Source organism: Physella acuta, unplaced genomic scaffold, assembly GCF_028476545.2.
Source record: "Physella acuta isolate Inbredline_101_S28 unplaced genomic scaffold, ASM2847654v3 ptg001166l, whole genome shotgun sequence".
In the NCBI taxonomy this organism is placed as follows: Eukaryota; Metazoa; Mollusca; class Gastropoda; family Physidae; genus Physella; species Physella acuta.
The window spans coordinates 169,525-191,462 of record NW_026732683.1 but is presented as its reverse complement, the minus strand read 5'-3'; the positions used below and the strand labels follow the sequence as shown (position 1 = coordinate 191,462).

The 21,938-nt window shown below is 36.4% G+C and overlaps 2 protein-coding genes across 4 annotated transcripts in view; both read right to left on the bottom strand.

The window, feature by feature from the left end:
- Nucleotides 1–5,250: 5,250 nt before the first annotated feature.
- LOC131956646 (protein CASP-like) lies at nucleotides 5,251–16,621 on the bottom strand. Its single transcript, XM_059321178.1, has 10 exons — nucleotides 16,616–16,621; nucleotides 11,597–11,713; nucleotides 10,732–10,807; nucleotides 9,971–10,062; nucleotides 9,456–9,572; nucleotides 7,473–7,556; nucleotides 7,115–7,171; nucleotides 6,597–6,677; nucleotides 6,173–6,237; nucleotides 5,251–5,323 (listed from the first exon to the last, which is right to left on the bottom strand). The coding sequence occupies exons 1-10, from the start codon at nucleotides 16,619–16,621 to the stop codon at nucleotides 5,251–5,253; spliced, it is 768 nt and encodes a 255-aa protein (XP_059177161.1).
- LOC131956643 (homeobox protein cut-like 1) overlaps nucleotides 16,328–21,938 on the bottom strand; it is a 110,183-nt gene continuing 104,572 nt past the window's right edge. The window contains exon 12 of one of the 3 annotated variants that reach the window (XM_059321175.1): nucleotides 16,328–21,145. In XM_059321175.1, the coding sequence (XP_059177158.1) occupies nucleotides 20,061–21,145 (1,085 nt within the window). In that variant the 3' untranslated portion in view covers nucleotides 16,328–20,060. The remainder of the gene's footprint in view (nucleotides 21,146–21,938) is intronic. The other 2 variants (XM_059321173.1, XM_059321174.1) reach the window with 2 other exon arrangements.

The following is a 21,938-nucleotide window of genomic DNA, read 5'->3' as shown; positions in this document are numbered from 1 at the left end:
TGACATTCCTCCCACATTTCAAATGACGTGCCATTTGTTGTGATCGGCCTCTAGAGCTCATTATCTCATTAGTCAGGAATTCTCTAGGCATATTATTGGGGTACGAGTTACACCATAACAACTGATATCAGCTAGAACAAAAAGTCGCATTCAGTTAGGCAGTGGCGTAATGAGGTCGGGTGTCACCCGGTGCGGCACTTAATGGTGTCACCCCCCCAGAGGCATAGAGACCCTTCCCAGGGAAAAACTTTCAAATTTTCGATTTGCACCCCCCCCCCTCAAGCTTTCGATTTGCACCCCCCCCCTCGAGTTTTTCTCTATATATTTTGCTATTTTTTGCCTTGGTGTCACCCCCCTAAATGGTGTCACCCGGTGCGGTCCGCATCCCCCGCCCCCCTCGCTACGCCCCTGCAGTTAGGTATATTAGAATCATTTGTCGCGGGAAATCTAACATTTGTAAATTATACCTAGCCATTAGAGTAGTAATAGTAAAACTTACGGGCGTTCAGTGTTTCGCCCAGCTCAGTATTAATATAATCGTGTTAATAGTCGGTTCGGACTTTAGTGAGGGTATGAGAAGGGCAAAGGTCAGAAAGTGTAACGTCACACTTGTGCACTATAAAATAATTTTTAAAACTAAATATTTGCAGTAAGTTGTCACAAAAATTAGGTACGTTGAAAAACAGAAGTTCAAATATAATATAGATCTGGCTCAGCGATTATTTTAAAAAGAAATCACCGTTTCTAAAAAGTAAACAGCTAATACAATGGAGGGGTGGGAATTGACTGAAGCTTGACGTCATTTTGAAGGAGAAAAAGTGCATCTTACAATTCGTGACGGTGGGTGGGGGGTGGGGGTGTAAACCGTGACATGAGACACTCGGACGACCCATTGTAAACAATAAATCAGACGATAGCACGTGGCATAGTTTAAATAATGCGCTGTGTCCCAACAGTTTTATTCGGCACATATTTATATGCATATCTCGCTTCTCACTTTAAAATGTTTTATGACCATTCCAGAAATGGCGAGTATTGATGGGGACACTTTTTGACACGCAGCCAGAGTTTCCTCCAGGCACATCTTCGGGGTGGGGGGTGGCGGATGGAGGGGCTAAGAAAGCGCCCCCCCCCCCCCCGAACGAGATGGAATTTTTATAGAAAACATACTTTTCCTTTTCCAGTGTCCGCCCGCCCGAAAAATCAAGTGCCCCCCCCCCCCCCCGAAGAAAAAAAGTCAGAAAGAAACACTGTAAGTAAAGCCTACGTAGAGTTTTAGTTTAGCTGCGGGGAATTACTATCCTAAACAATGGGATGATTCATTTGATATAATTCCATTTCCTTTAATTAAGCTGGTTAATCAACTCACAATTAGTGTGTCGAAAACTAGTTACCTAAGAATGATACATATAATGTAATAGTTGCATTATTGACGTCTGCTTTTTATCCCGCCAAAATCAGGTAGGCAACTTAATTATTTTTTTTAAAATAAATTAATAAAAAAAAAACAACAACAACTGCCACCAGTAAACACATTTGGTGAGTAGTGGTCCAACGATGACGTCACGTGGCTTGCACCTGGCCCGTCACGTGGGACTAACGTGTGTCATGTGGGCCAAACACACCACGTTCGGGTTAATTACCAGAGTGTCGTGGCCAGTTGGCTCTACCAATTACTATTAGCATCAACCCCCACAACAGCATTTTCCATAGTAACGCTCCTCAAAGGGAGCGCACTTTGATTATTCGTTTGCGCTGTTTGCGGACTTGTTTTTTTTTTAAATAATTATTATAACAGTAATCACACAGCTAAACACTATGCAATATACTTTATAATTTATTGACATAAAATCGTGACATTTCGCTAACGTAATTTACACATTTTTTAACATACAAAAATTTCAAATACAAAGACCGTGAACTGTGTTCAATTATGCGTTAACCATTTGTTTTTGCGCAGCCGGGTAAAACTTGCCAGATTGTCTGAATGCGCCGTCTCGCAATCTCCACACCAAGTGCAAACATTTTTTTTAGCACGACGCCACGGGGAGCTGGGCGCCAAACTTCTGGCACAGCTGAATTAGCTGAGCAGGAAGCAACAATATGACTACAGTAACGTGTTCAGTTGGTGTTATTCTTGTCGAATTTTGTAGCTAGGAAAAGCGAATGGCTCTCTTTCTTGTAAGCCATTGTTGTCTAACATCGTTGGGAGACTTGATTCGGAAGGAGATGGGGAGCAGAGTTTCTTTCAGGCATTTCTTGGAAGAGGCAGTGCCCCCCCCCCCCTCACCGTGGCATGTTCCCCAATAACGGACATAATAGAAGGGGAAATATTACAAATAGAAAATATAATATTTTAACCAGTGTCCGTCCCCGGAAATTTTAAGTTTGCCCAATCCCCCCCCCCCACCACCCGGAAGTTTCAAGTGCCCCAGACTGCCCAAGGAGAGAAAAATGTCTGAAAATAAACATTTAGTTTGGGGTGGGGAGAATGTATAGTGGAGACAAGCACTAGATAAGAATCCCCAAAGAAAGAGGAAAGTACTTAACCCAAAATAAACTTGGAAAAGATCACTTGCCAATGAAGCAGAAGCAGCCGGAATATCATGGGACCAGCTTGGAGGAATCGCCCAAATCCGAGAACGATGGAGGTATGTGGTTGCGTCCCTGTGCTTCGCAGGAGTGATGATGATTAGTGGACGTGTGTACAGCTTCGATGTAACGAACTTGAGTTGTGTTTTATTATCCGTTATTTAACCTGGTTTATAGAATTGTTGGTATCGGGAAGCTGTTGGTAAAGATTAGAACCCCGACCCCCCCCCCCTTATCAACCTCCAAATTGACTTCACATTAAATTACATCCATTGCAATGTCCAGTTCGTGTCAATTTATTGTTTTAGGGAATAAACTAGTGAATATCATAAAACCACACAATCTATATCTGTCCCTCTCTTAATAGCGTCACTCGGTGAAGTGAGAGGGGGGGGGGTGAGCACTGGCTGACACCATTTAAGGGTGACACCTAATTCGTACAATTTACTGACAAAACAGTGTTTTATCCAGTTAAAATAATAAAATAGTAAGGGGAAGGGGAGACACCAAACCAAATATGCTAATTTGTTGGACGGGGTAGTTTGACACTATCAGTGTTTATATATATATATATATATATATATATATATATATATATATATATATATATATGGAAATACATACAAATGCCTATAACTACATGCAATACTTTAAAAAAGAAAAACACCTCCCACAACAAAATCCTGCCAGCGCCACAGAGCTCACCTACTACGGTACTTAACTGTTTGACTGTGGGTGTGGATAGGACATACTAATTACACCCTTAATTGGATGATCTCACACAGAACTCGATATTGCTAATTAGGGTTAATTATTGTTATAACATAATTACGTAGGAACTGGTCATTAGCTACTGCTAATTAGTAGTCAGGTTTGGTACCCTGTGACTACCACTTGCACTATTACAACTAGCAATTACAAACACACCTAATGTCAGGTCAGCGTCATTACAGTGAGTCAAGTACAGCCCATGTCATAAGATTTATACACAAAAACACAACATACAGTTTCAACATTTTTCTAGTGCAATAGTTATACGCCAAGTTTCTTTCAAGGAGCACATCCAACGCCCCGCCCTCCACCACCGGAAAAAAAGAAAAAATCATAATTTTATATAGAAAATATATATGTTTACACTACAGCACCCTTCAGACTTAGGCAAAGACCTACTCTAAACTCTTGGGGTAACGAGTACCAATTCTATCTGTGGGCCAAGATGTACCAGCTGATGGCACAGATAGTCTTGCAGATACATTCAGAATGTTCAGATTATCCATATAACAGGTGATGTAGAGTCCAACATATTGGAGATACATTCAGAATGTTCAGATTATCCATATAACAGGTATTACTGAAGCATTTCAATATGACTAAGTGTTATCATTTCTATATGGCTTAGTGTTATTGTTTCTATATCTGGGTATCTTTCTATATTAGCTAGTGTTATCATTTCCATATGGCTTAGGACTTTTAATTTTATCCAACAGTTGTTAACTAAACTTGACATATAATACTACATACAATACTGACAACAGCAGCATCACAGGGGGTTTAAACCCAACCCGAGCCCTTAGTTCCATGCCACAACCCTCTAGAAGTTTTAATATTACCTTGTGTAAGACAGTTGTTGATGTGTTTTTTTTTTAAATTATCAGTTTTCGAACCACTGGATACTTACACTATTAAACAAGACAATTTACAAAAATAAAATAAAAACATAAACTATAATATAAACCTTTATTAAAGTAAAGTCCCAAAGTTCAATGCTAAAATGATAACTTGTACAAATGTGCCCATACAAAAATATCCCACAAAGGTTTTATTTAATTCAAATTATCAACTCATGGAAAGACTAAAATTTGATTACTCTAACAAACAAGATCGATGTCAAACATTAGAAAAAAATTGCATTTTGTTTTCGAGTTTTTAGAAAATATGATAATTTTTACTATAAAAATTTAATCCATTTCAGTGAAAATACTGAAAATTAGATAATCTTATAAGTACAACTGAATATAAAAATGAATATGAAACATTTGTAGAGTAATTTATGTTCAGTAAAATAGCTGTATTCTTAATTTGCCCAATATTAATACACAAAAAAATTAGACCATCAGATCTATTAACTTTGACAGGTAGATATAAAAAGATTTTTTTGTTTCTTTAAGTTCACTTTACCTTAACTTATGTAATCATTTTAAAACTGTAAAAACTGGAATGTTTCCTAACTTACTTTCCAATAAACAAAACAATAAAAAAAATTGTTTTAATTCTCTTAAATTTTCCAACTTATTTTTTTTTCAATGAAAATAAAACTTTCTACCTATGATACAAATTTCTACAGAAACAACTGTATATAATTTTTTATGTGTTTAACATCTTATTTTATATCAAATTGCTGTACCATTATTTCATTTTATAATTATCTCCCGTAGAAACTGATTTTGCGGTAGAAAAATGAAATTAGAAAAAAAAATTCCCAATGGAATAATTGTTACATTACTCTCAATAAAAAAATATTGGTGAGAAAATGAGTGTGGGGAACCCCACAACTGGTGAGAAAATGAGTGTGGGCGACCCCCCACAATTGGTGACAAAAGAAGTGTGGGGACAGCCACAATTGGTGACATCACGTGTGTGTGGACAGCCACAGGTCCTCTAGCTGTGTTGGTGGCCTGCGTGTTCCAGAGCTTCGTCTGTGCCGTGGACGTTCATCATGTGCTCCGCATACCTGGAACAAAACAGCTCGTTTTAGACCTTTATCACACAAACGTTAACAATTTCAAACATGATCCATTCAAAAACAAACTCACGAGAATTCAATTATACAAATAAAAAAATAAAGTTTAAAAAACTAACAACAAACTATAAATTTAAATGTTGCTTTTGTTAAATGTTAAAATTTTTAAATTGAGTAACACTTACATTAATTAAAGATTAAAAAAAATCTTCTGTGCTTAATAACACATAACTATTCTGAAATAAATGACTAATTTACTGTGATACTTGAATGAGTAAAATAATTCACTGTAGTGGTATTAGCAGTATTTCCCAATGCTACTTGAATTAACTAAATAATTCATAAAGCTATTTGAATGAACCAAATAATTCAGTGTGCTACTTGAATGAACCAAAAAATTCATGGTGCTACTTGAATGAAGCAAACAATTCAGTGTGCTACTTGAATGAACCAAATAATTCACTGCCCTACTTCAAATAATTCACTGCCCTACTTGAGTAAACCAAATAATTCACTGCCCTACTTGAGTGAACCAAATAATTCAGTGTGCTACTTGAATGAACCAAATAATTCACTGCCCTACTTGAGTGAACCAAATAATTCACTGCCCTACTTGAATGAACCAAATAATTCACTGCCCTACTTGAGTGAACCAAATAATTCACTGCCCTACTTGAATGAACCAACTAATTCACTGCCCTACTTGAATGAGCCAAATAATTCACTGCCCTACTTGAATGAACCAAATAATTCACTGCCCCACTTGAATGAACCAAATAATTCACTGCCCTACTTGAATGAACCAACTAATTCACTGCCCTACTTGAGTGAATGACTTACTTCTGGTGCCAGTCTGCCAGGGCATCTCTCTTGCACGACTCTGTGTGTGCCAGCTTGTACAGGACCTGGTGAGAAAGGTCAGAGGTTGTAGGTCATAAGTATCAAGGTCATAAGTATCAAGGTCTTAAGTATCAAAGGTCACAAGGAAGTAAAATATTGAAAAAAATTAAAGGTGACATATAAAATATCACATTATACTGCTTCAGAGAAATTATTTTAAAATGGCAAAAAAAAACTGATTAAAACAATAAAAAAGAAAATTGACAATGACACCCAATATGAATTAGAAAAATAATGACCAAGATAAACAACATAAAACATAAAGAAATCTGACCAAGACAAAAGAAAATTGAACATGAATTAGAAAAATGACTGACACATGACAACCAACATAAAACAAAAAGAAGATATCAAGAAAACTGACCAAGAAGACCATGAGATGTAGGATGACCGTGTAGAAGAAAGCAAACACCCTGGCTGTTTTGTTCCCCATGATCAGACGACCCTGGAGATAAAAAAAATCACATTAAAAATTCACATTAAAATCACAAGTAAAACATGTAAAAACCACATTGTAAATTCAAACTGAAACTGTTAAAATTAAAACCTAAGTACACTAAAAAAAAAGTAATTTCAACTTTAAATTCAATATTTCAGGTTCTCTCCCACTATTGGGTCTCTTTTAAAGTCTATACTGAGGTGAGAAAAGAAATGTACTTCTACACTATTTTTATTCAAGTTAAGGGAGAGAACCTTGAAATAAAAACTTTAAAAGTTGGGAGAAATGACTTTTTTAGATAGAAATATTACTTTCAAGTAAACAAAATATGCAGATAAAATACAAGATAGGTTGAATTTTTAGTAAAATAATGATACTGTTGCACATTTAAAGTAGCCTATAATGTGACTGAAAGTGAAATCAGACCAACAAAAGTGACCTACCATACTCAGCGTGATCTTGTCATAAGGCTTCAGCTCAAGGTAGCGTCTGTGTCGTTCCTAAAGAGAGATGTTGACTTTTATTTTTATTGGCAGTTTAAGTATTTTATAACATGTCAAAGTGTGGTTAAAAAAAAAGTTACACTTGGACAATACATTAAGTTCTACATTGACAAACAAAAAAAGTATTTCATAGACAGATGAAAAAAATATTATACATATAACAGAAAAAGTATCCTATCGACAACAGAAAAATATATCAAAGAGACAACAGAAAACAGCATGACACAGACAACAGAAAAACATATCACAGAGACAACAGAAAACAGCATGACATGGTCAACAGAAAACAACAACTGACCTTCCTGCTGAAAGATGTGAAGGGGTCAAGTCTCTCCTCGTACTGACTGGAGTAGGCGCTGGTGATGTCATCAGATGCAGACACCTGGCAGGTAGAAAGTGAGTACACAATAATGGAACAAAAACAATAACAACACACTCAGGTCAAATGGTTATACAGTACACAAAGATGGAACAATAAAAAGAAGTTCAAGTGATTATACACCCCAACAGTGTGACACTATAACACCGATACCACTATCACAACATGAAGTGATGTACACCTCAATTCAACTTTTGTCTGGAACAAATTTCAGCAAGTTACGGGAATAAAAACTTCCTACACTTAATGACAACATATTTTTATTTAGCAGAATCTTCCATTCTTAAGAGAGACGGAGTGGTCTAGCGGTAGAGCGCTGGACTGCTAACCTGTAAGTCTCGAGTTCGAATCCGGGATCAAGTCGGTAGAGCGCCCCTGAGTCCACCCAACTCTGATGGGTACCTAACTCACGTTAGGGAAAGTAAAGGCGGCTGGGCATAGTGCTGACCACACTATCTCTTCATATGCAGAGGTCACAGAAACAAGTGAACTCTACTTCACTTGCCCCATAGACCATCAGGTTTGAAAGGGAAACTTTACTTTTTACTCCATTCTTAAGTTTTTTATACGGGATTTAATTTTTGTCTTGAAAAACCAACACCACATCACATACAGCGAGTTACATACATGTATTAGTTAAATATATGTTATTATACTTCAAGCTTTATTAACAAACATTCATTAAATATTCCCAGAGTAACACAAAAAAAAAAAAATAAGCGCCTGTTATACAGCATACATTTTATCCCAATATTTTTTTAAACAAAAAATCAAAATGTTTACATTCTTTCCCTAGGTATGTTTATCTTAGGACTTAAATCTGTAAATAGATCTGAAAGTACAGTTAACTCTCCAATAAAATTGAGCTTGAAATGTAGCTTTGGCAAGTATAGAAATGACAGCCAACTAAAATTAACAAAACTCAAACTGTGCTCAACTAACAAATGTAGTTGGTGAAAGAAAAAAATATCTGGTGATTACAATTATAGTCTTTGAGTACAACCACATTTCTATTTTAAAAACTGTAAGGGTAAAAAAATGTTAAGCACAACTAGTAAAATTTAATTAATAAAAAAAAAATGGCTCAATTAATATAAAATTTTGATCCAATTTTTTTTTTAATTTTTAAAATTTAAGAAAATATAATTAAAACAAATATGTCTAAAATATTTAGTTTCTAGAAATATCTCCTAATAAATCCCACTTGACTGCAGGGGTCTAATACTTTGAAAATGCTCAAACAGTTATGTCCCAAGAATAGGCTCTCCTCAAGCTAAAGATAAAATGTACAAGCAATAGCTGACCAATCAAAAATATCCAATCAAAACTGAAAATTTTGATCCAAGTTTTTAAAATCCCATGTTCACCTACCTCAATGTCCTGAAAGTTGTTCAAGATTTTTTAAAGATGGATCAGATTAAATGTTAAGACAACAGGTTAATTATAGAGTAGGCTAAGTAGTAATGATAAAGACTTACAGTTTATAAATTAAAAAAAACTGGAGATTTTTATTTGTTAATAATTTTAAAAAAAGCAAAAATCCCTAAAAATAGTACAAAGTTTATAAATGCAATACACTTTTGAAATTTATTTTATTTTGGTTCTAAAAATAGATTTGCTTGCAGCAAAACAAATTTGAAAAGATTTCTATAGTGACCAGCAGTTTACTATTGATATTATAGTTAACAGATTAAAAAAAAATGGAAATAAAAGGCTTGTAATAAATTTTTTAAACTTGTTTATTTAAACTTTAAAATAAAAGTCTGAATGTTATTTAATATTGCCCTTTGTTAAAGAACAGTTTTCAATGAGAGCTATTAGGAAAAACCGTTCTGACAGTAAAAAAAAAATGTTTACTTGATCAAGATTTTTTACTTGACGATGTTTGCATAGTTGACCCACCTTGGAGGGATAACTCTGCAGGAACCTGATCTTCTCATACAGCTTGACGTTGTCTGAGCGCAGCTTGTCCATCTCATTCTGTAGCAGGGTCACCTGTTGCTGCTGGCTCATGGTTTGCTGGAGAAAATACAGCAGTTGACAGGCTGTACACAACAATTTTGACAGGCTGTACACAACAGCTGACAGGCTGTACACAACAATTTTGACAGGCTGTACACAACAGCTGACAGGCTGTACACAACAGCTGACAGGCTGTACACAACAATTGACAGGCTGTACACACCAGCTGACAGGCTGTACACAACAATTTTGCAGGCGGTACAGTACACGTACGTTATTTAGAAGGAAAAAAATTTCGGGTGTAAACGTGTATAGTTTGACTAAGTGGCCAACTGTTTGTATGGACCTGTAATATCCATCATAACCTGACCTTTGAGTGACCAACGGTTTTTCAAGGATCTATAACATCTAACTGTAAAAAACTGCGCAGGTCATTGACCTGGCATGGAACTTACCGCCTCCAGCTCCTGTGCTCGGAGTCTATAGCGCTCCCTCTGACTCTGGACAATGGGCAGCAAGGAGTCAGCAGCAGATTTATTAGACTCACCTGCTCAAAATAAAAGTAGGCAATAAATTTAACAGTAGTGGGCACCAAGGGGGAGAAGCATTGAGGAGTTACATTTTACTTGGGTTACCTTACTTGAATATACAAAAGTTATAGAAATAAAATCTTGAAAAAATCAAAAGAAGTTCATGTCCACATTGTATCAATGATATTCCCATCAAACCATTTTATAGAAATATTTTTTGTTACATTTTTTAATATTTACTTTTTCAAATTATATATAGAATCCAGATGTTTAAATCCTTAGTTTTTAAAGAATATTTTTGACACTCGAATTTTTTTGTAAAAAAGTTTATAAAAGTGGTTTAAAACTTCCATAGTAGTATAAACAGAAAGTGGTATTTCAACGCCGAGGGTAGACATAGGTACAGTAGTGGGCACCAAGGGGAAGAAGCTTGGTGGAGTTAAATTTTTTTTGGATTATACTTGAATTTACAAAAGTTATAGAAATAAAATATTAAGCCATGTCTACTCTTGATGTTGAAATATCACTTTGTTTATATTGCTATACCTGTGTCTACCATTGGTGTTGAAAAACTCACTTTCTGTTTATATTGATAATTCAGTAACGACTCCTGCTCCCACCCCCTCTACACTTTTAGAACTTCCATACAATTTATTCCATGTTAGTGTATAGACAGTTGGCCCTACCTGCTGGGTACATTGAGACCTCCTTGACAATGTTGGCCATCAGTTCACTGTGTGGGTCCCCTGGGCCGGGCTCACCCTGTGGACAGTAAGAGGTCATTTGTATAGGTCATCAATGTATCACTAGGTAATCTGTATAGGTCATTTATATATCACTAGGTCATTTGTATAGGTCATCAATGTATCACTAGGTCATCTGTATAGGTCATCTATATATCACTAGGTCATTTGTATAGGTCATCAATGTATCACTAGGTCATCTGTATAGGTCATCTAAATATCACTAGGTCATTTGTGTTGGTCCTCTATGTATCACTAGGTCATTTGTGTAGGTCATCTATGTATCACAGGTCATATGCGAAGTTTATCAATGTGCCATAAGTCATTTTCAAAGTTTTCTTACATGGTAAGTAATCAAGTGTTCCACCACATAATCCCATATGTGGATAGCATGTCACCAATAATGCGTTGTTATTATGTACCCCTGGTACACCAATCAAGGGTCTACAACATTACCCACTCATCTATTACCCCCACCCCCATCAAGTATCCCATATGGTGATTACCCCCACCCCCTCCAACTATAATAAATGTTATAGGTCAAGTGAGGAACTGCATATTCTCCACACCCCATCCATCCACCTATCCCCCACACCCCCATCCACCCACCTTTTCCCCACACCCCATCCACCGTTTCCCCACAACACATCCACCCCCCAATCCCCCACACCCCATCCACCCACCTATTACCCTCACCCCATCCACCCACAAAACACCCCATGCACCCACCAATTCACCACACCCCATCCACCCACCACTCCCCATCAACCCACCAATCCCCCACCCCTCATACGCCAGCACTACCCACCTCAGCGTCTCCCCTGAACATACTAGACAAAGCGTTGACATTCCTCAGATCTTCCTCCAACTGAGTGATGAGACTCTTCTGCTCCTGCAGGGTCCCGGCTGCCTCCTTGAACTCTTCCTGCAGTTTTTGGACTTGGGCTAGGAGACAATAAACTCAGTGTAGCGCCCTGGGCTCTTTAACTGGTTGGCACTGTGAGAACCATCACACACACCACATACACACAAACTGGTTACATAACACAACACAGCATCCACAAGAAGTGGTTAGATGACAACCCTAAATCCACACAAAGTGGCTAGATCACACATTTATACATATGAATGAAACAGAATAAATAACCAAACTCCTCCACCAACAAAACACAATGACCAACAACACTCCACCAACAAAACACAATGACCAACAACTTCACCAACAACAATACACAATGACCAACAACTTTACCAACAACAATACACAATGACCAACAACACTATGACCAATAAAACACAATGACCAACAACTTCACCAACAACAATACACAATGACCAACAACACTCCACCAACAAAACACAATGACCAACAACTTTCCACCAACAAAACACAATGACCAACAACACTCCACCAACAAAACATAATGACCAACAACAATACACAATGACCAACAACACTCCACCAACAAAACACAATGACCAACAACACTCCACCAATAAAACATAATGACCAACAACAATACACAATGACCAACAACACTCCACCAACAAAACACAATGACCAACAACACTCCACCAACAAAACACAATGACCAACAACACTCCACCAACAAAACACAATGACCAACAACACTCCACCAACAAAACATAATGACCAACAACAATACACAATGACCAACAACACTCCACCAACAAAACACAATGACCAACAACACTCCACCAATAAAACATAATGACCAACAACTTCACCAACAAAACATAATGACCAACAACTTTCCACCAACAAAACACAATGACCAACAACACTCCACCAACAAAACATAATGACCAACAACTTCACCAACAACAATACACAATGACCAACAACACTATGACCAATAAAACACAATGACCAACAAACACTCCACCACCAAAACAACAAAATGACAAAAAACACTCCACCAACAAAACACAATGACCAACAACTTCACCAACAACAAAACACAATGACCAACAACACTATGACCAATAAAACACAATGACCAACAAACATTCCACCACCAAAACAACAAAATGACCAAAAACACTCCACCAACAAAACACAATGACCAACAAATACTTTGACCAACAAATCACAACATTCAACAAGAATAAACTTCACACGTAACATAGTGATCAATGAAGGCTCATAATTCCCCTCTAGTTTTGTTCGACTTTTTTTTATATCAATAGTCTGACCTCTTCTTTTGTATGGATGGGTACAAAAATTGTGCTGGTAAATGATAAAATAGTAAAAAAAAACAATTGTGCTGTTACCTGGGATGGTATAATGATCAACAAAACCTGCGCTGGTAGATGATGGAGTGTTCAAGAAAAAGTTTCATGATGGAATGGTCAACACAAATTATGCTGACAATGAGCTAATGAAATTGACCAACAAGAACAGTGATAGAAAAGAACAGAGACATTTTATTTTTATCTTGCATATTCCTTTATTAACATGAAATAGGCATTAAAAGCACCTAGAACCAAGGTCATAAATGCACTTAAGTTTCCAGGACTAGAGAGAAGAATTAACCTTTTAATTGCAGTCTGGAGAGCCAAAGTGATCCACCTTAATATAAACATGTATAAGCAGATGGATCACTTGAGCTTTGAATAAGAGAGACACATTCCATACTGAAGCCTGGGCTAACATTCAGTTTAAATGTCCAGCTTCAGCATGCATGGTCAATCATATGTAAACACTAATACAATGATTCGATTGGTCAGATATACAAAGATGGAGTTTTGTATTTGAAGTGAATTCTCCAGGTGAGAAAGTCCTTAAACTTGGTGTAGCATGGATGGTTGACCCCTGTGGTAATATCATCAGGTAATCAATTAGTGACAGGTGCATGGGGGTTGACCACTGGTCATTGATGGTAAATGAAGTAACACAGTGTTATTTAAAGCTATGTTCATAACCATAGGACAAAAGGAGATTGAGCAATAGTGAAATGGTGCCAATTTGGAAAAAAAAACTTGTTTTTATCAACATTAGTAATAGTAGCCATTTTGTGTAAGGATGATGGGAAGTGTAGGTTAAAAGGTAATGACAAGGTAAAAAAGATGAAGTTAGATATGGTTTTAAAGCTATCCCAAATACACAGGTGATAAAATGACCAGGTGTTTTCAAAGTTAAAGTCCTGTAAGACCAAAATGTCTTAAAATTTTTTTTTTGTTTGATATGAGTTAAAAACAATTTTGAGGTAACACATCTATTGTTTTGTTACAGATAATTATTTCATCACATAAAAAATATAATAATCAGGTAACTGATGATCAATTCGTTAACTCTTTTAGAAGCAGCTTTCCAAAACAACACAAAAAATGAGCTGTTTTTTTAAATTGATTCAACATTTCAAATTTTAATTCCTTAAAAACTAAATAATTTTAGTTATTAAAAAAACATCAATTCTTGAATAAAAATAAATATCAAACTACTTTTTTTCAAGCTATTTGTAAGATATCTTTATTTTAGAGTTACTCGCTCCTGAAAGAGTTAAAAAGTTGAATCCAGTCCCACAGTTTTGTGATGCCACAAGTCAAATGATTTGTACAACAAAATGACCACCATTAGGACAAGACAAGCAGCTGATAAAACAAGCCACACAATCAAACAACAAATGTTTATTTCCTTCTGTTTTAAAGCACGTCACATGGAGAGTATAAAAATATAGAATATATAAATGTAATAATAATAGCGATAGTAGTGGTAGTTGTAATAGAATATTTGTATAAAATCTTTGGTAGTAACAGGGGTTGGCAATTAGGAAATAAGTGAGCAATTGCCTAGTGGTGGGTTTCATTAAACAACCATTGTAATATCTTTTCAAGTTACCAATTTTATAACAGCTTGGCTAAAAAAAAAAAATTATTTCACTTCGAGAAATCAGTTGGTGGAATATCTGAAGATCTAAAATTCGAAAAAAAAAAATATGGATCATTTTGATATTCCAAAAAAAAAACATTAAAAAAAAAAAAATTTCCCACCAGAAATGAAGGCTTAATGTTGACATATACACCAATATCTTTCTAGTTGATGGTTTTTTTCTGTACATGATAGATGCAAGACTCATCGCACACAGTCACACCAATGCTTCCACCCGACACAAACACACTGAGTGCAATCATGAAAAGTGAGCAAAAACTCCATGAGAAAAAAAAAACACAAGTCAGTTTTACCCAATAACATCAAAAAAAAAAAAAAGACTTCAACACAACTGTACAAAAAAAAAGTTTGTACCAACCCACAAAAAGACAAGGGGCTACAGTAGATCATGCAAGTAACTGCTCCAGGACAGTGGTTCTAAATCTTAGTTCACAGACTTTTTATTGGTGTTCTTTAGGACACCTTTTCAACTGGTTTCTAACATTTTCCATGGTGACATATCTTTTTAATGGTGTTTAAAAACAACGTCATACTGTTTCAAATTTTAAAAATTAAAACTTAGATTATATAAAGTTAAAAAAGTCATACTTTCATGAAAAATTGGAAAAAAAAAATTGTCACCCACAGATATGTAAGTACTGAATATAAATGTATATAGTCATCAATACTGGCACATGTATAATTTTAGAACCACTAGAGCCGGAGCGCATACACAAAAAAATGAACGACAAAAACTAAGGAGTGCTAGGACTCAAAGGGGGCCGAGCTAAAACCTAAACTATTGCAAGGACTACTGCTAGACGCTCTATCAAAGAACCAAAAATTTCTCAACAAGACAAAGGAGTACTCCATTGTTTTGTGTCTACTGGCTAGAAAAGTGAGTACAGACTGACAGCTGAGCAAGAATTGGAATGCTTGTATCCAACAGATCAAACACACTGACTGTATGGATCAACAAAATTTTTATTTTATTTTTTTAAAAACTGAATGTCAGAAATTTTTTTTTTAACAAAGATGATTGAAAAAAACTGGCACTGAATAAAATGTGAGATTCAACTACTGTCCATAAGGTTTTCTACTAAGTTTGCATTGGTATCCTACTGCCAGAGAGGATAGGGTAACATGTGTTCAAGGCACAACTGACGCAACAAGTCCATTGTACAGGTACAACCTACTATAGTCTCTAGCTCTTTTGGATTTAGAAACAAAAAAAAATAAAAATAAAATCCTTTCTGGCAATGGAAAATAAAAAAAGTGAACCCAAGGATGTAAAAATCTCAGGGCAACTGTTGTGATCGAAATATGTACCACAAAGTATATAAACAAAGTCTGGGCTTAAAGGGAACCAATCAAAGACTGGTAGAGGCCTTCTGTAGGCTTAAGGGGGACAACTGGTTAAAACATGAGCAGACTTAAAGATGGTGAGAACAAAGTAATAAAAAAAATCATATCTCAGTGAAAGAAACAATGTGTACATTCAAATAATCTTTGCCACTGGTTAAAAAAAAAAATATTGTTTAAAAATGTATAGAGTATGTAAGTATTATGGTAATATAGACAGCTGACTGTGGTACCATCACACTGACAGATCTAACAGCAGATTCTGGGGGGGGGGGGGGGGACACTGACCAACGGCTGACTGAGAGGGGGAAGGGGCGCGGCACTGATAAAAAAAGCTGACGAGGGGAGCCTTACAGAGGGCTGCACTGACAATCAAACAGCTGCGTTAGTACCCCTACAAATTAAAAAAGCTCACTCTAGCCACCCCCACCCCGGGTCAGACCAAACTCCCCCATCTCTCACCCCATCACTAACAAATCAAATGAAACATAGTAAAAAATAAAGTTTACAGGACTGTAAGTGTCAAAGTAGATTATGTACAAATCTTTACATGTTGGTTATATGCAAACATACTGGCATCTCTTATAGAGTTATACAAAATAATATGCGCAAAATAAAAAATTTCCAATTATAATTACTGGATAATGTAATATACACATAGCTTCAGGCTAGTTTCATACAAATTTATAGAAGCAGGCATTATATAAAGGAGAAAAATTAAACAAAAATACATTTTTTTCCATTTTAAATGATACAAAAAATCGTGCCTTAAAGAGCCATGAAATATATATAAAAAATAGAAGACAGTCAACAGGTAAATGAGTTGATCAAAGTGCATGCAACAAAATCTGGAATAAAAACACAGTAATCAACACATGAACACAAGCTTTAAAAAAAGAAACTGAATAAATCACGTCTTTCTACATTGGGGTGTAAGCCTGGAGAGGTGGAAAAAACTTGCATTAACAATGAATAGTACTAGTGTTTCAAAAAGTACACCCATCAAAAGTGTGAGTCTTTCATAGAATAATTATAAAAAGTATTAGTACTCCATAAATTAATAGAAGACACTAACATTTTCTCACTAATTAATAACTATGGAAATTCTAGTACGCCAATATATTTGACAATCAAAGCAAATTTTTCAAATCAGTTTAAAAAAAAACCCACCAATTTTGCCCTATTTAAAAATAAGTTGAATGATGACTTAATTACAATATGGCATATTAAATTTGACCTAATTAGAAGTTGAACTATTATCAATATGATAATAACTTAAACAGATCTCTCAACGGCGATGCACATTTAAGTGCATGAGAAGCCCGGTGTAAAGAAGAACATTGGAGCCTAGAACACAGTGGTCTCAATGATAAAACTGGTAGGAACACAGTGGTTCAAACATGGAACACAGTTAACAAATCTCGCAGTATCTATTAAATGCTAGCCTAACTGGCACACTCAGATTTCATAGTCGCAGATCTTAATTATAATACAAAAAATTTAGATTTTTAAGTGTTAAAACCTACATTCGATTTAACAATATTAACCTGCAACTTTAAAAATGCTTGAAGTTTCATTAAAACGCTGAGTAAAAATTTGGTTAACAACAAGATGAACACAAGAAAAATAGCTAAGTTCAATATTTAAACCATTGACTTGATGAACACATTTTCTTTTTATTTTTGTATAGAAATTCTTCAGATTTATTGCACCTAAGCAATAAAAAAAAAGTGCTAACGTTGACACAAAAAATGTCTTACTTTGGGAGGGAAGGTGCCTCCAAGTCAGAATATTAATGAACAGTTATGTCCCTTATAAATGGACAGTGATGTCCCTTTCATGTTAGCCCCTGCCAGTTATATAGATTGAATTAAGGCACAAAGCAGGGGTAACTCATTACATCAGATCCAAATGTAAACAAATCATTAAAAAAATGAAACTACTTCCTTAAAATGAAAACAAATAAAAATATTAAAAAAAGTAGGTTGAACTGCGGAGTATTCCGCTTGAACACATCAACAGCAAAGCAAACAAAAATTGCACACAATCAAGCACCAAATGGGTTGAACACATTAGTCAAAAGCTACAAGAAACACTACAATATTTGGGGATGATCTATCTCAAATACAGGGTGATACTACAAGAACCACTACAATATTTGGGGATGATCTCTCTCAAATACAGGGTGATACTACAAGAACCACTACAATATTTGGGGATGATCTATCTCAAATAAAGCGCGAGGTGTAAGTTTAAAGGGGGACCTGAAATCTCAACAGTGATCAAGGTCAAATTCACTAGTTCTAATAACATTGGGTAACTAGATAATGGTTGTTTTTAAACCATCACATTCCCATGTTCTATCTACAAAAACAGGTTAAGATCAAACCATGAAATTCAAATAATCTAGCTAGAAAGGTGGTTTACATGAAATCACACATTGCCAATATTCTAGCAAGAAAACTGGTTTGAATGAAATCACACATTGCCAATAATCTAGCTAGAAAACTGGTTTGAATGAAATCATACATTGCCAATAATCTAGCTAGAAAACTGGTTTGAATGAAATCACACATTGCCAATAATCTAGCAAGAAAACTGGTTTGAATGAAATCACACATTGCCAATAATCTAGCTAGAAAACTGGTTTGAATGAAATCACACATTGCCAATAATCTAGCTAGAAAACTGGTTTGAATGAAATCACACATTGCCAATAATCTAGCTAGAAAACTGGTTTGAATGAAATCACACATTGCCAATAATCTAGCTAGAAAACTGGTTTGAATGAAATCATACATTGCCAATAATCTAGCTAGAAAACTGGTTTGAATGAAATCACACATTGCCAATAATCTAGCTAGAAAACAGGTTTGAATGAAATCATACAATCCCAATATTCTAGCAAGAAAACTGGATTAGATGCAACCATAAAATGCCACTAATCTAGCAAGTGAAACAGTAAAGGATGAGAAACCATGCTCTGCTAGTAACAAAATCAGGGCCAGCAAGAACATGGCAGATGAGTGTGACGTAAAGGAACACTTTGTGGAATGCTGTTGTTTTCATTGTTTTCAAGAGCTAAGATGGACAAAAAGAGGAATAGAAAAAAAAAAAAGAAACAACTGAGCTGAGCCATGCTACGGATACACAAGTGGACTGATAGAATTTTTTTTTCTATCCTTGAAATGTAAGAAGCAAGTCAACAACAACAACAAAAAAAAAAAAAAATAAACAACACATTTGCTGCCTTGTAAAGCTTCATAAAGAATCTGTCAAGCCAACCTGAATGAACAAGAAAATGTTTTGGCATAATTTCATAACCCAAAGAAAAAAGCACGGACAAGCCTTATGCAGAGAGTAAAACACCGCCGGTGTGAGGAAGGCAAGCTTTGAGCCACAGCTAGAGACTATGTACAAAACTCTACCGCCAACAATCATGGGGTAGCAAGATCACTTAGGTAGTAATACTTTTAGGGCTGTGCGCTCCTCAATCATCATAACAAACAGCATTAACAAAGGTCCAAAGGGAAAGCTGGACAACTGTACAGGGAAGGTAGAGGAAAAATAAAACCCATTCAACAGTAGATAGTGGCTGTACTCATGGCAACAAATATACAGGAGAGGTCGCGGACCCAGCTCCGGCATTTAACTATATACACAAGAAGTGAATTATTTCAAGAGACTGCAGGGGAAGCCTGCAGGGTAAGAGTGGTGCCTTAGAGATAAGTGATCAATGGGAGACCACGCCAGGAGATTCAAAATTTTGGGCAGATCTGCCATGGCAGAAAATGGGGCAGGGGGACAACATAATGTAACAATACTCTGGTCCTCAGTTTTTAAAATAAAAAATTCAATAAGAAATGAGCATGCATATTGTAGGTGAACTTTGTGAACTCCCCGGTGTGCTTGAACAGTTCGTTGTTTATACACAATTAAACATTGGTATATGGTTATATATATATTTATATCTATGTATAGGAGTATGTCAGTGAAGAACTGGAACCAATGAAAACTGTCACAAAATTTCCCAGTCTTCATCTGCAGAGTTGTTGTCGAGATGTTTCTGAATCTTCTCTATGGAAGACATGGGCTCCCCGTCCTCCTCGTCCCAGTGTTCCACTGATGACTTGATGCAGTTCTCCATTTTTTCTATTTTCTCTATCCTGTACACTGGCTTGCTGGAGCTGCTACACGCCCCACCCCCAGCGGATGATGGACCATGATCCACACTCTGCTCGCCATTGCCGTTCATCTCACTGTGGAGGCTGGCGCCGCTTTTCCTGCCGGTCTCATCCTGGTGAGCACTCAGCTCAGCCGCTTCATGAATGGTCTCAGAGCTACTGGCGCCAAATGTCCGGTCCAGCTGCGCTCCCTCGTAAACCCTCTGTGGGTTGGAGCGTTTCCGCTTGTTGACGCTAGCCGCTCCGTTACTGGCGCTGGTTGATGACGACACAGCCGTGCTTTCAGAACTCGGCTGTTTCGCTGCATCAACACTCCTCTCACGCCGCCACTCCTCTCCTTCATTCTCCCCATCCGGACCATCCTTCTCTTTCAAATTGTTATTATTATTACTAGGGACCGTATCCAATCCATCCGGCTCATCCATCTCATCATCATCATCTTCCATCCCTCCATGGTTCTCCTTATTGTCCTCCCCGTCGTCGTTTAAAGGCACTTTATTCATAAGTGTCATGGGCTCAAACTGGGGGAACATCCACTGGTTCAGGTCCGTCGGGGTCACCCCACCGTGAAAGAACTGACTGCCCGGCAGCGCGGAGCTGACCTCACCGGACATGCTGGAGATGTCGCTCTGGTTGGAACTCTCGTCAGGCTCGGACTTGATGTTGGACTCACTGCCAGGGTGGTGCTGCTGCTTGGCTCGCATGCGGTGGTTGTGGAACCAGTTGATGACCGTCTTCACCCCCACGTTCAGGTTCTTGGCCAGAGATTCGATGGTGCTCTGGTTGGGGTAGGGGTCCTGTGCATAGGCTGATCTCAGGGAGTCTTTCTGGTCCTCGGTGAAGAAGACCCTGGGACGTTTGGGCTGGGTCGGTGAGTCAAAGTTGCGGTCTTCCATGCTACTCTTACGACGTCTGTGAGCTGAAACAAAAAACAAAATGTTAAGCATTTTACAAGTGCATCAGGATGACAGCATAAAAATAAACATCATTTTTATTACTTAAAAACAATAAATAAATAAAATTGCAAAAAATGAACAGCTGTTTCTTGAATTTTTTCTTCCTCAAATTAAATTAAATTAATGTTTTAAAAAAAAAGCATCTACTATTGAAGTTCAGAGAAAATTAAAACAATTTTTCTGCAAAAAATAAAATTAATGAATATAAAATAATTTAACTTTAGTTTTCTTTAACTGAAGTCTAGCATTGAAATAAAAAAACACCAAAAACTGATGTTAAAGTTCTGGTAATGAGCATACAATAGAGCAGAGACATGCCAGACACAGGGTGCAGAGTACAGTCAGTTAAGCTTGTTATTTTAGCCTGCTGTTTAATAGGTTCCATAGTGTAGCCTGCTGCTTCATATCAACTAGATTATATATTTAAACCTACAGTTTAACAGTAACTAGATTCCATATTTAAGCCTGCTGTTTAATAGTAATAAGAATTCATATTTTAAAAAAAATAAACCTATGCCTTTATTTGTTTTGCTAAGTTGTAAAACAAAGTAGCTGCTTTCTGTTTGATATCTGACCCTATCAATAACCATTTTTACTGTAGCAACTCTCCTAACATAAAGTTTACCAAGTGCTAACTCTGTCTTATAAATAACCTACTTTTTATGCCACAATCGTCACTATTTTATTTTGTTTTTCCCAAGATAACATATGTAGAAATAAATGTCACTAATATATGTTGTTTTCCCAAGATTAAAT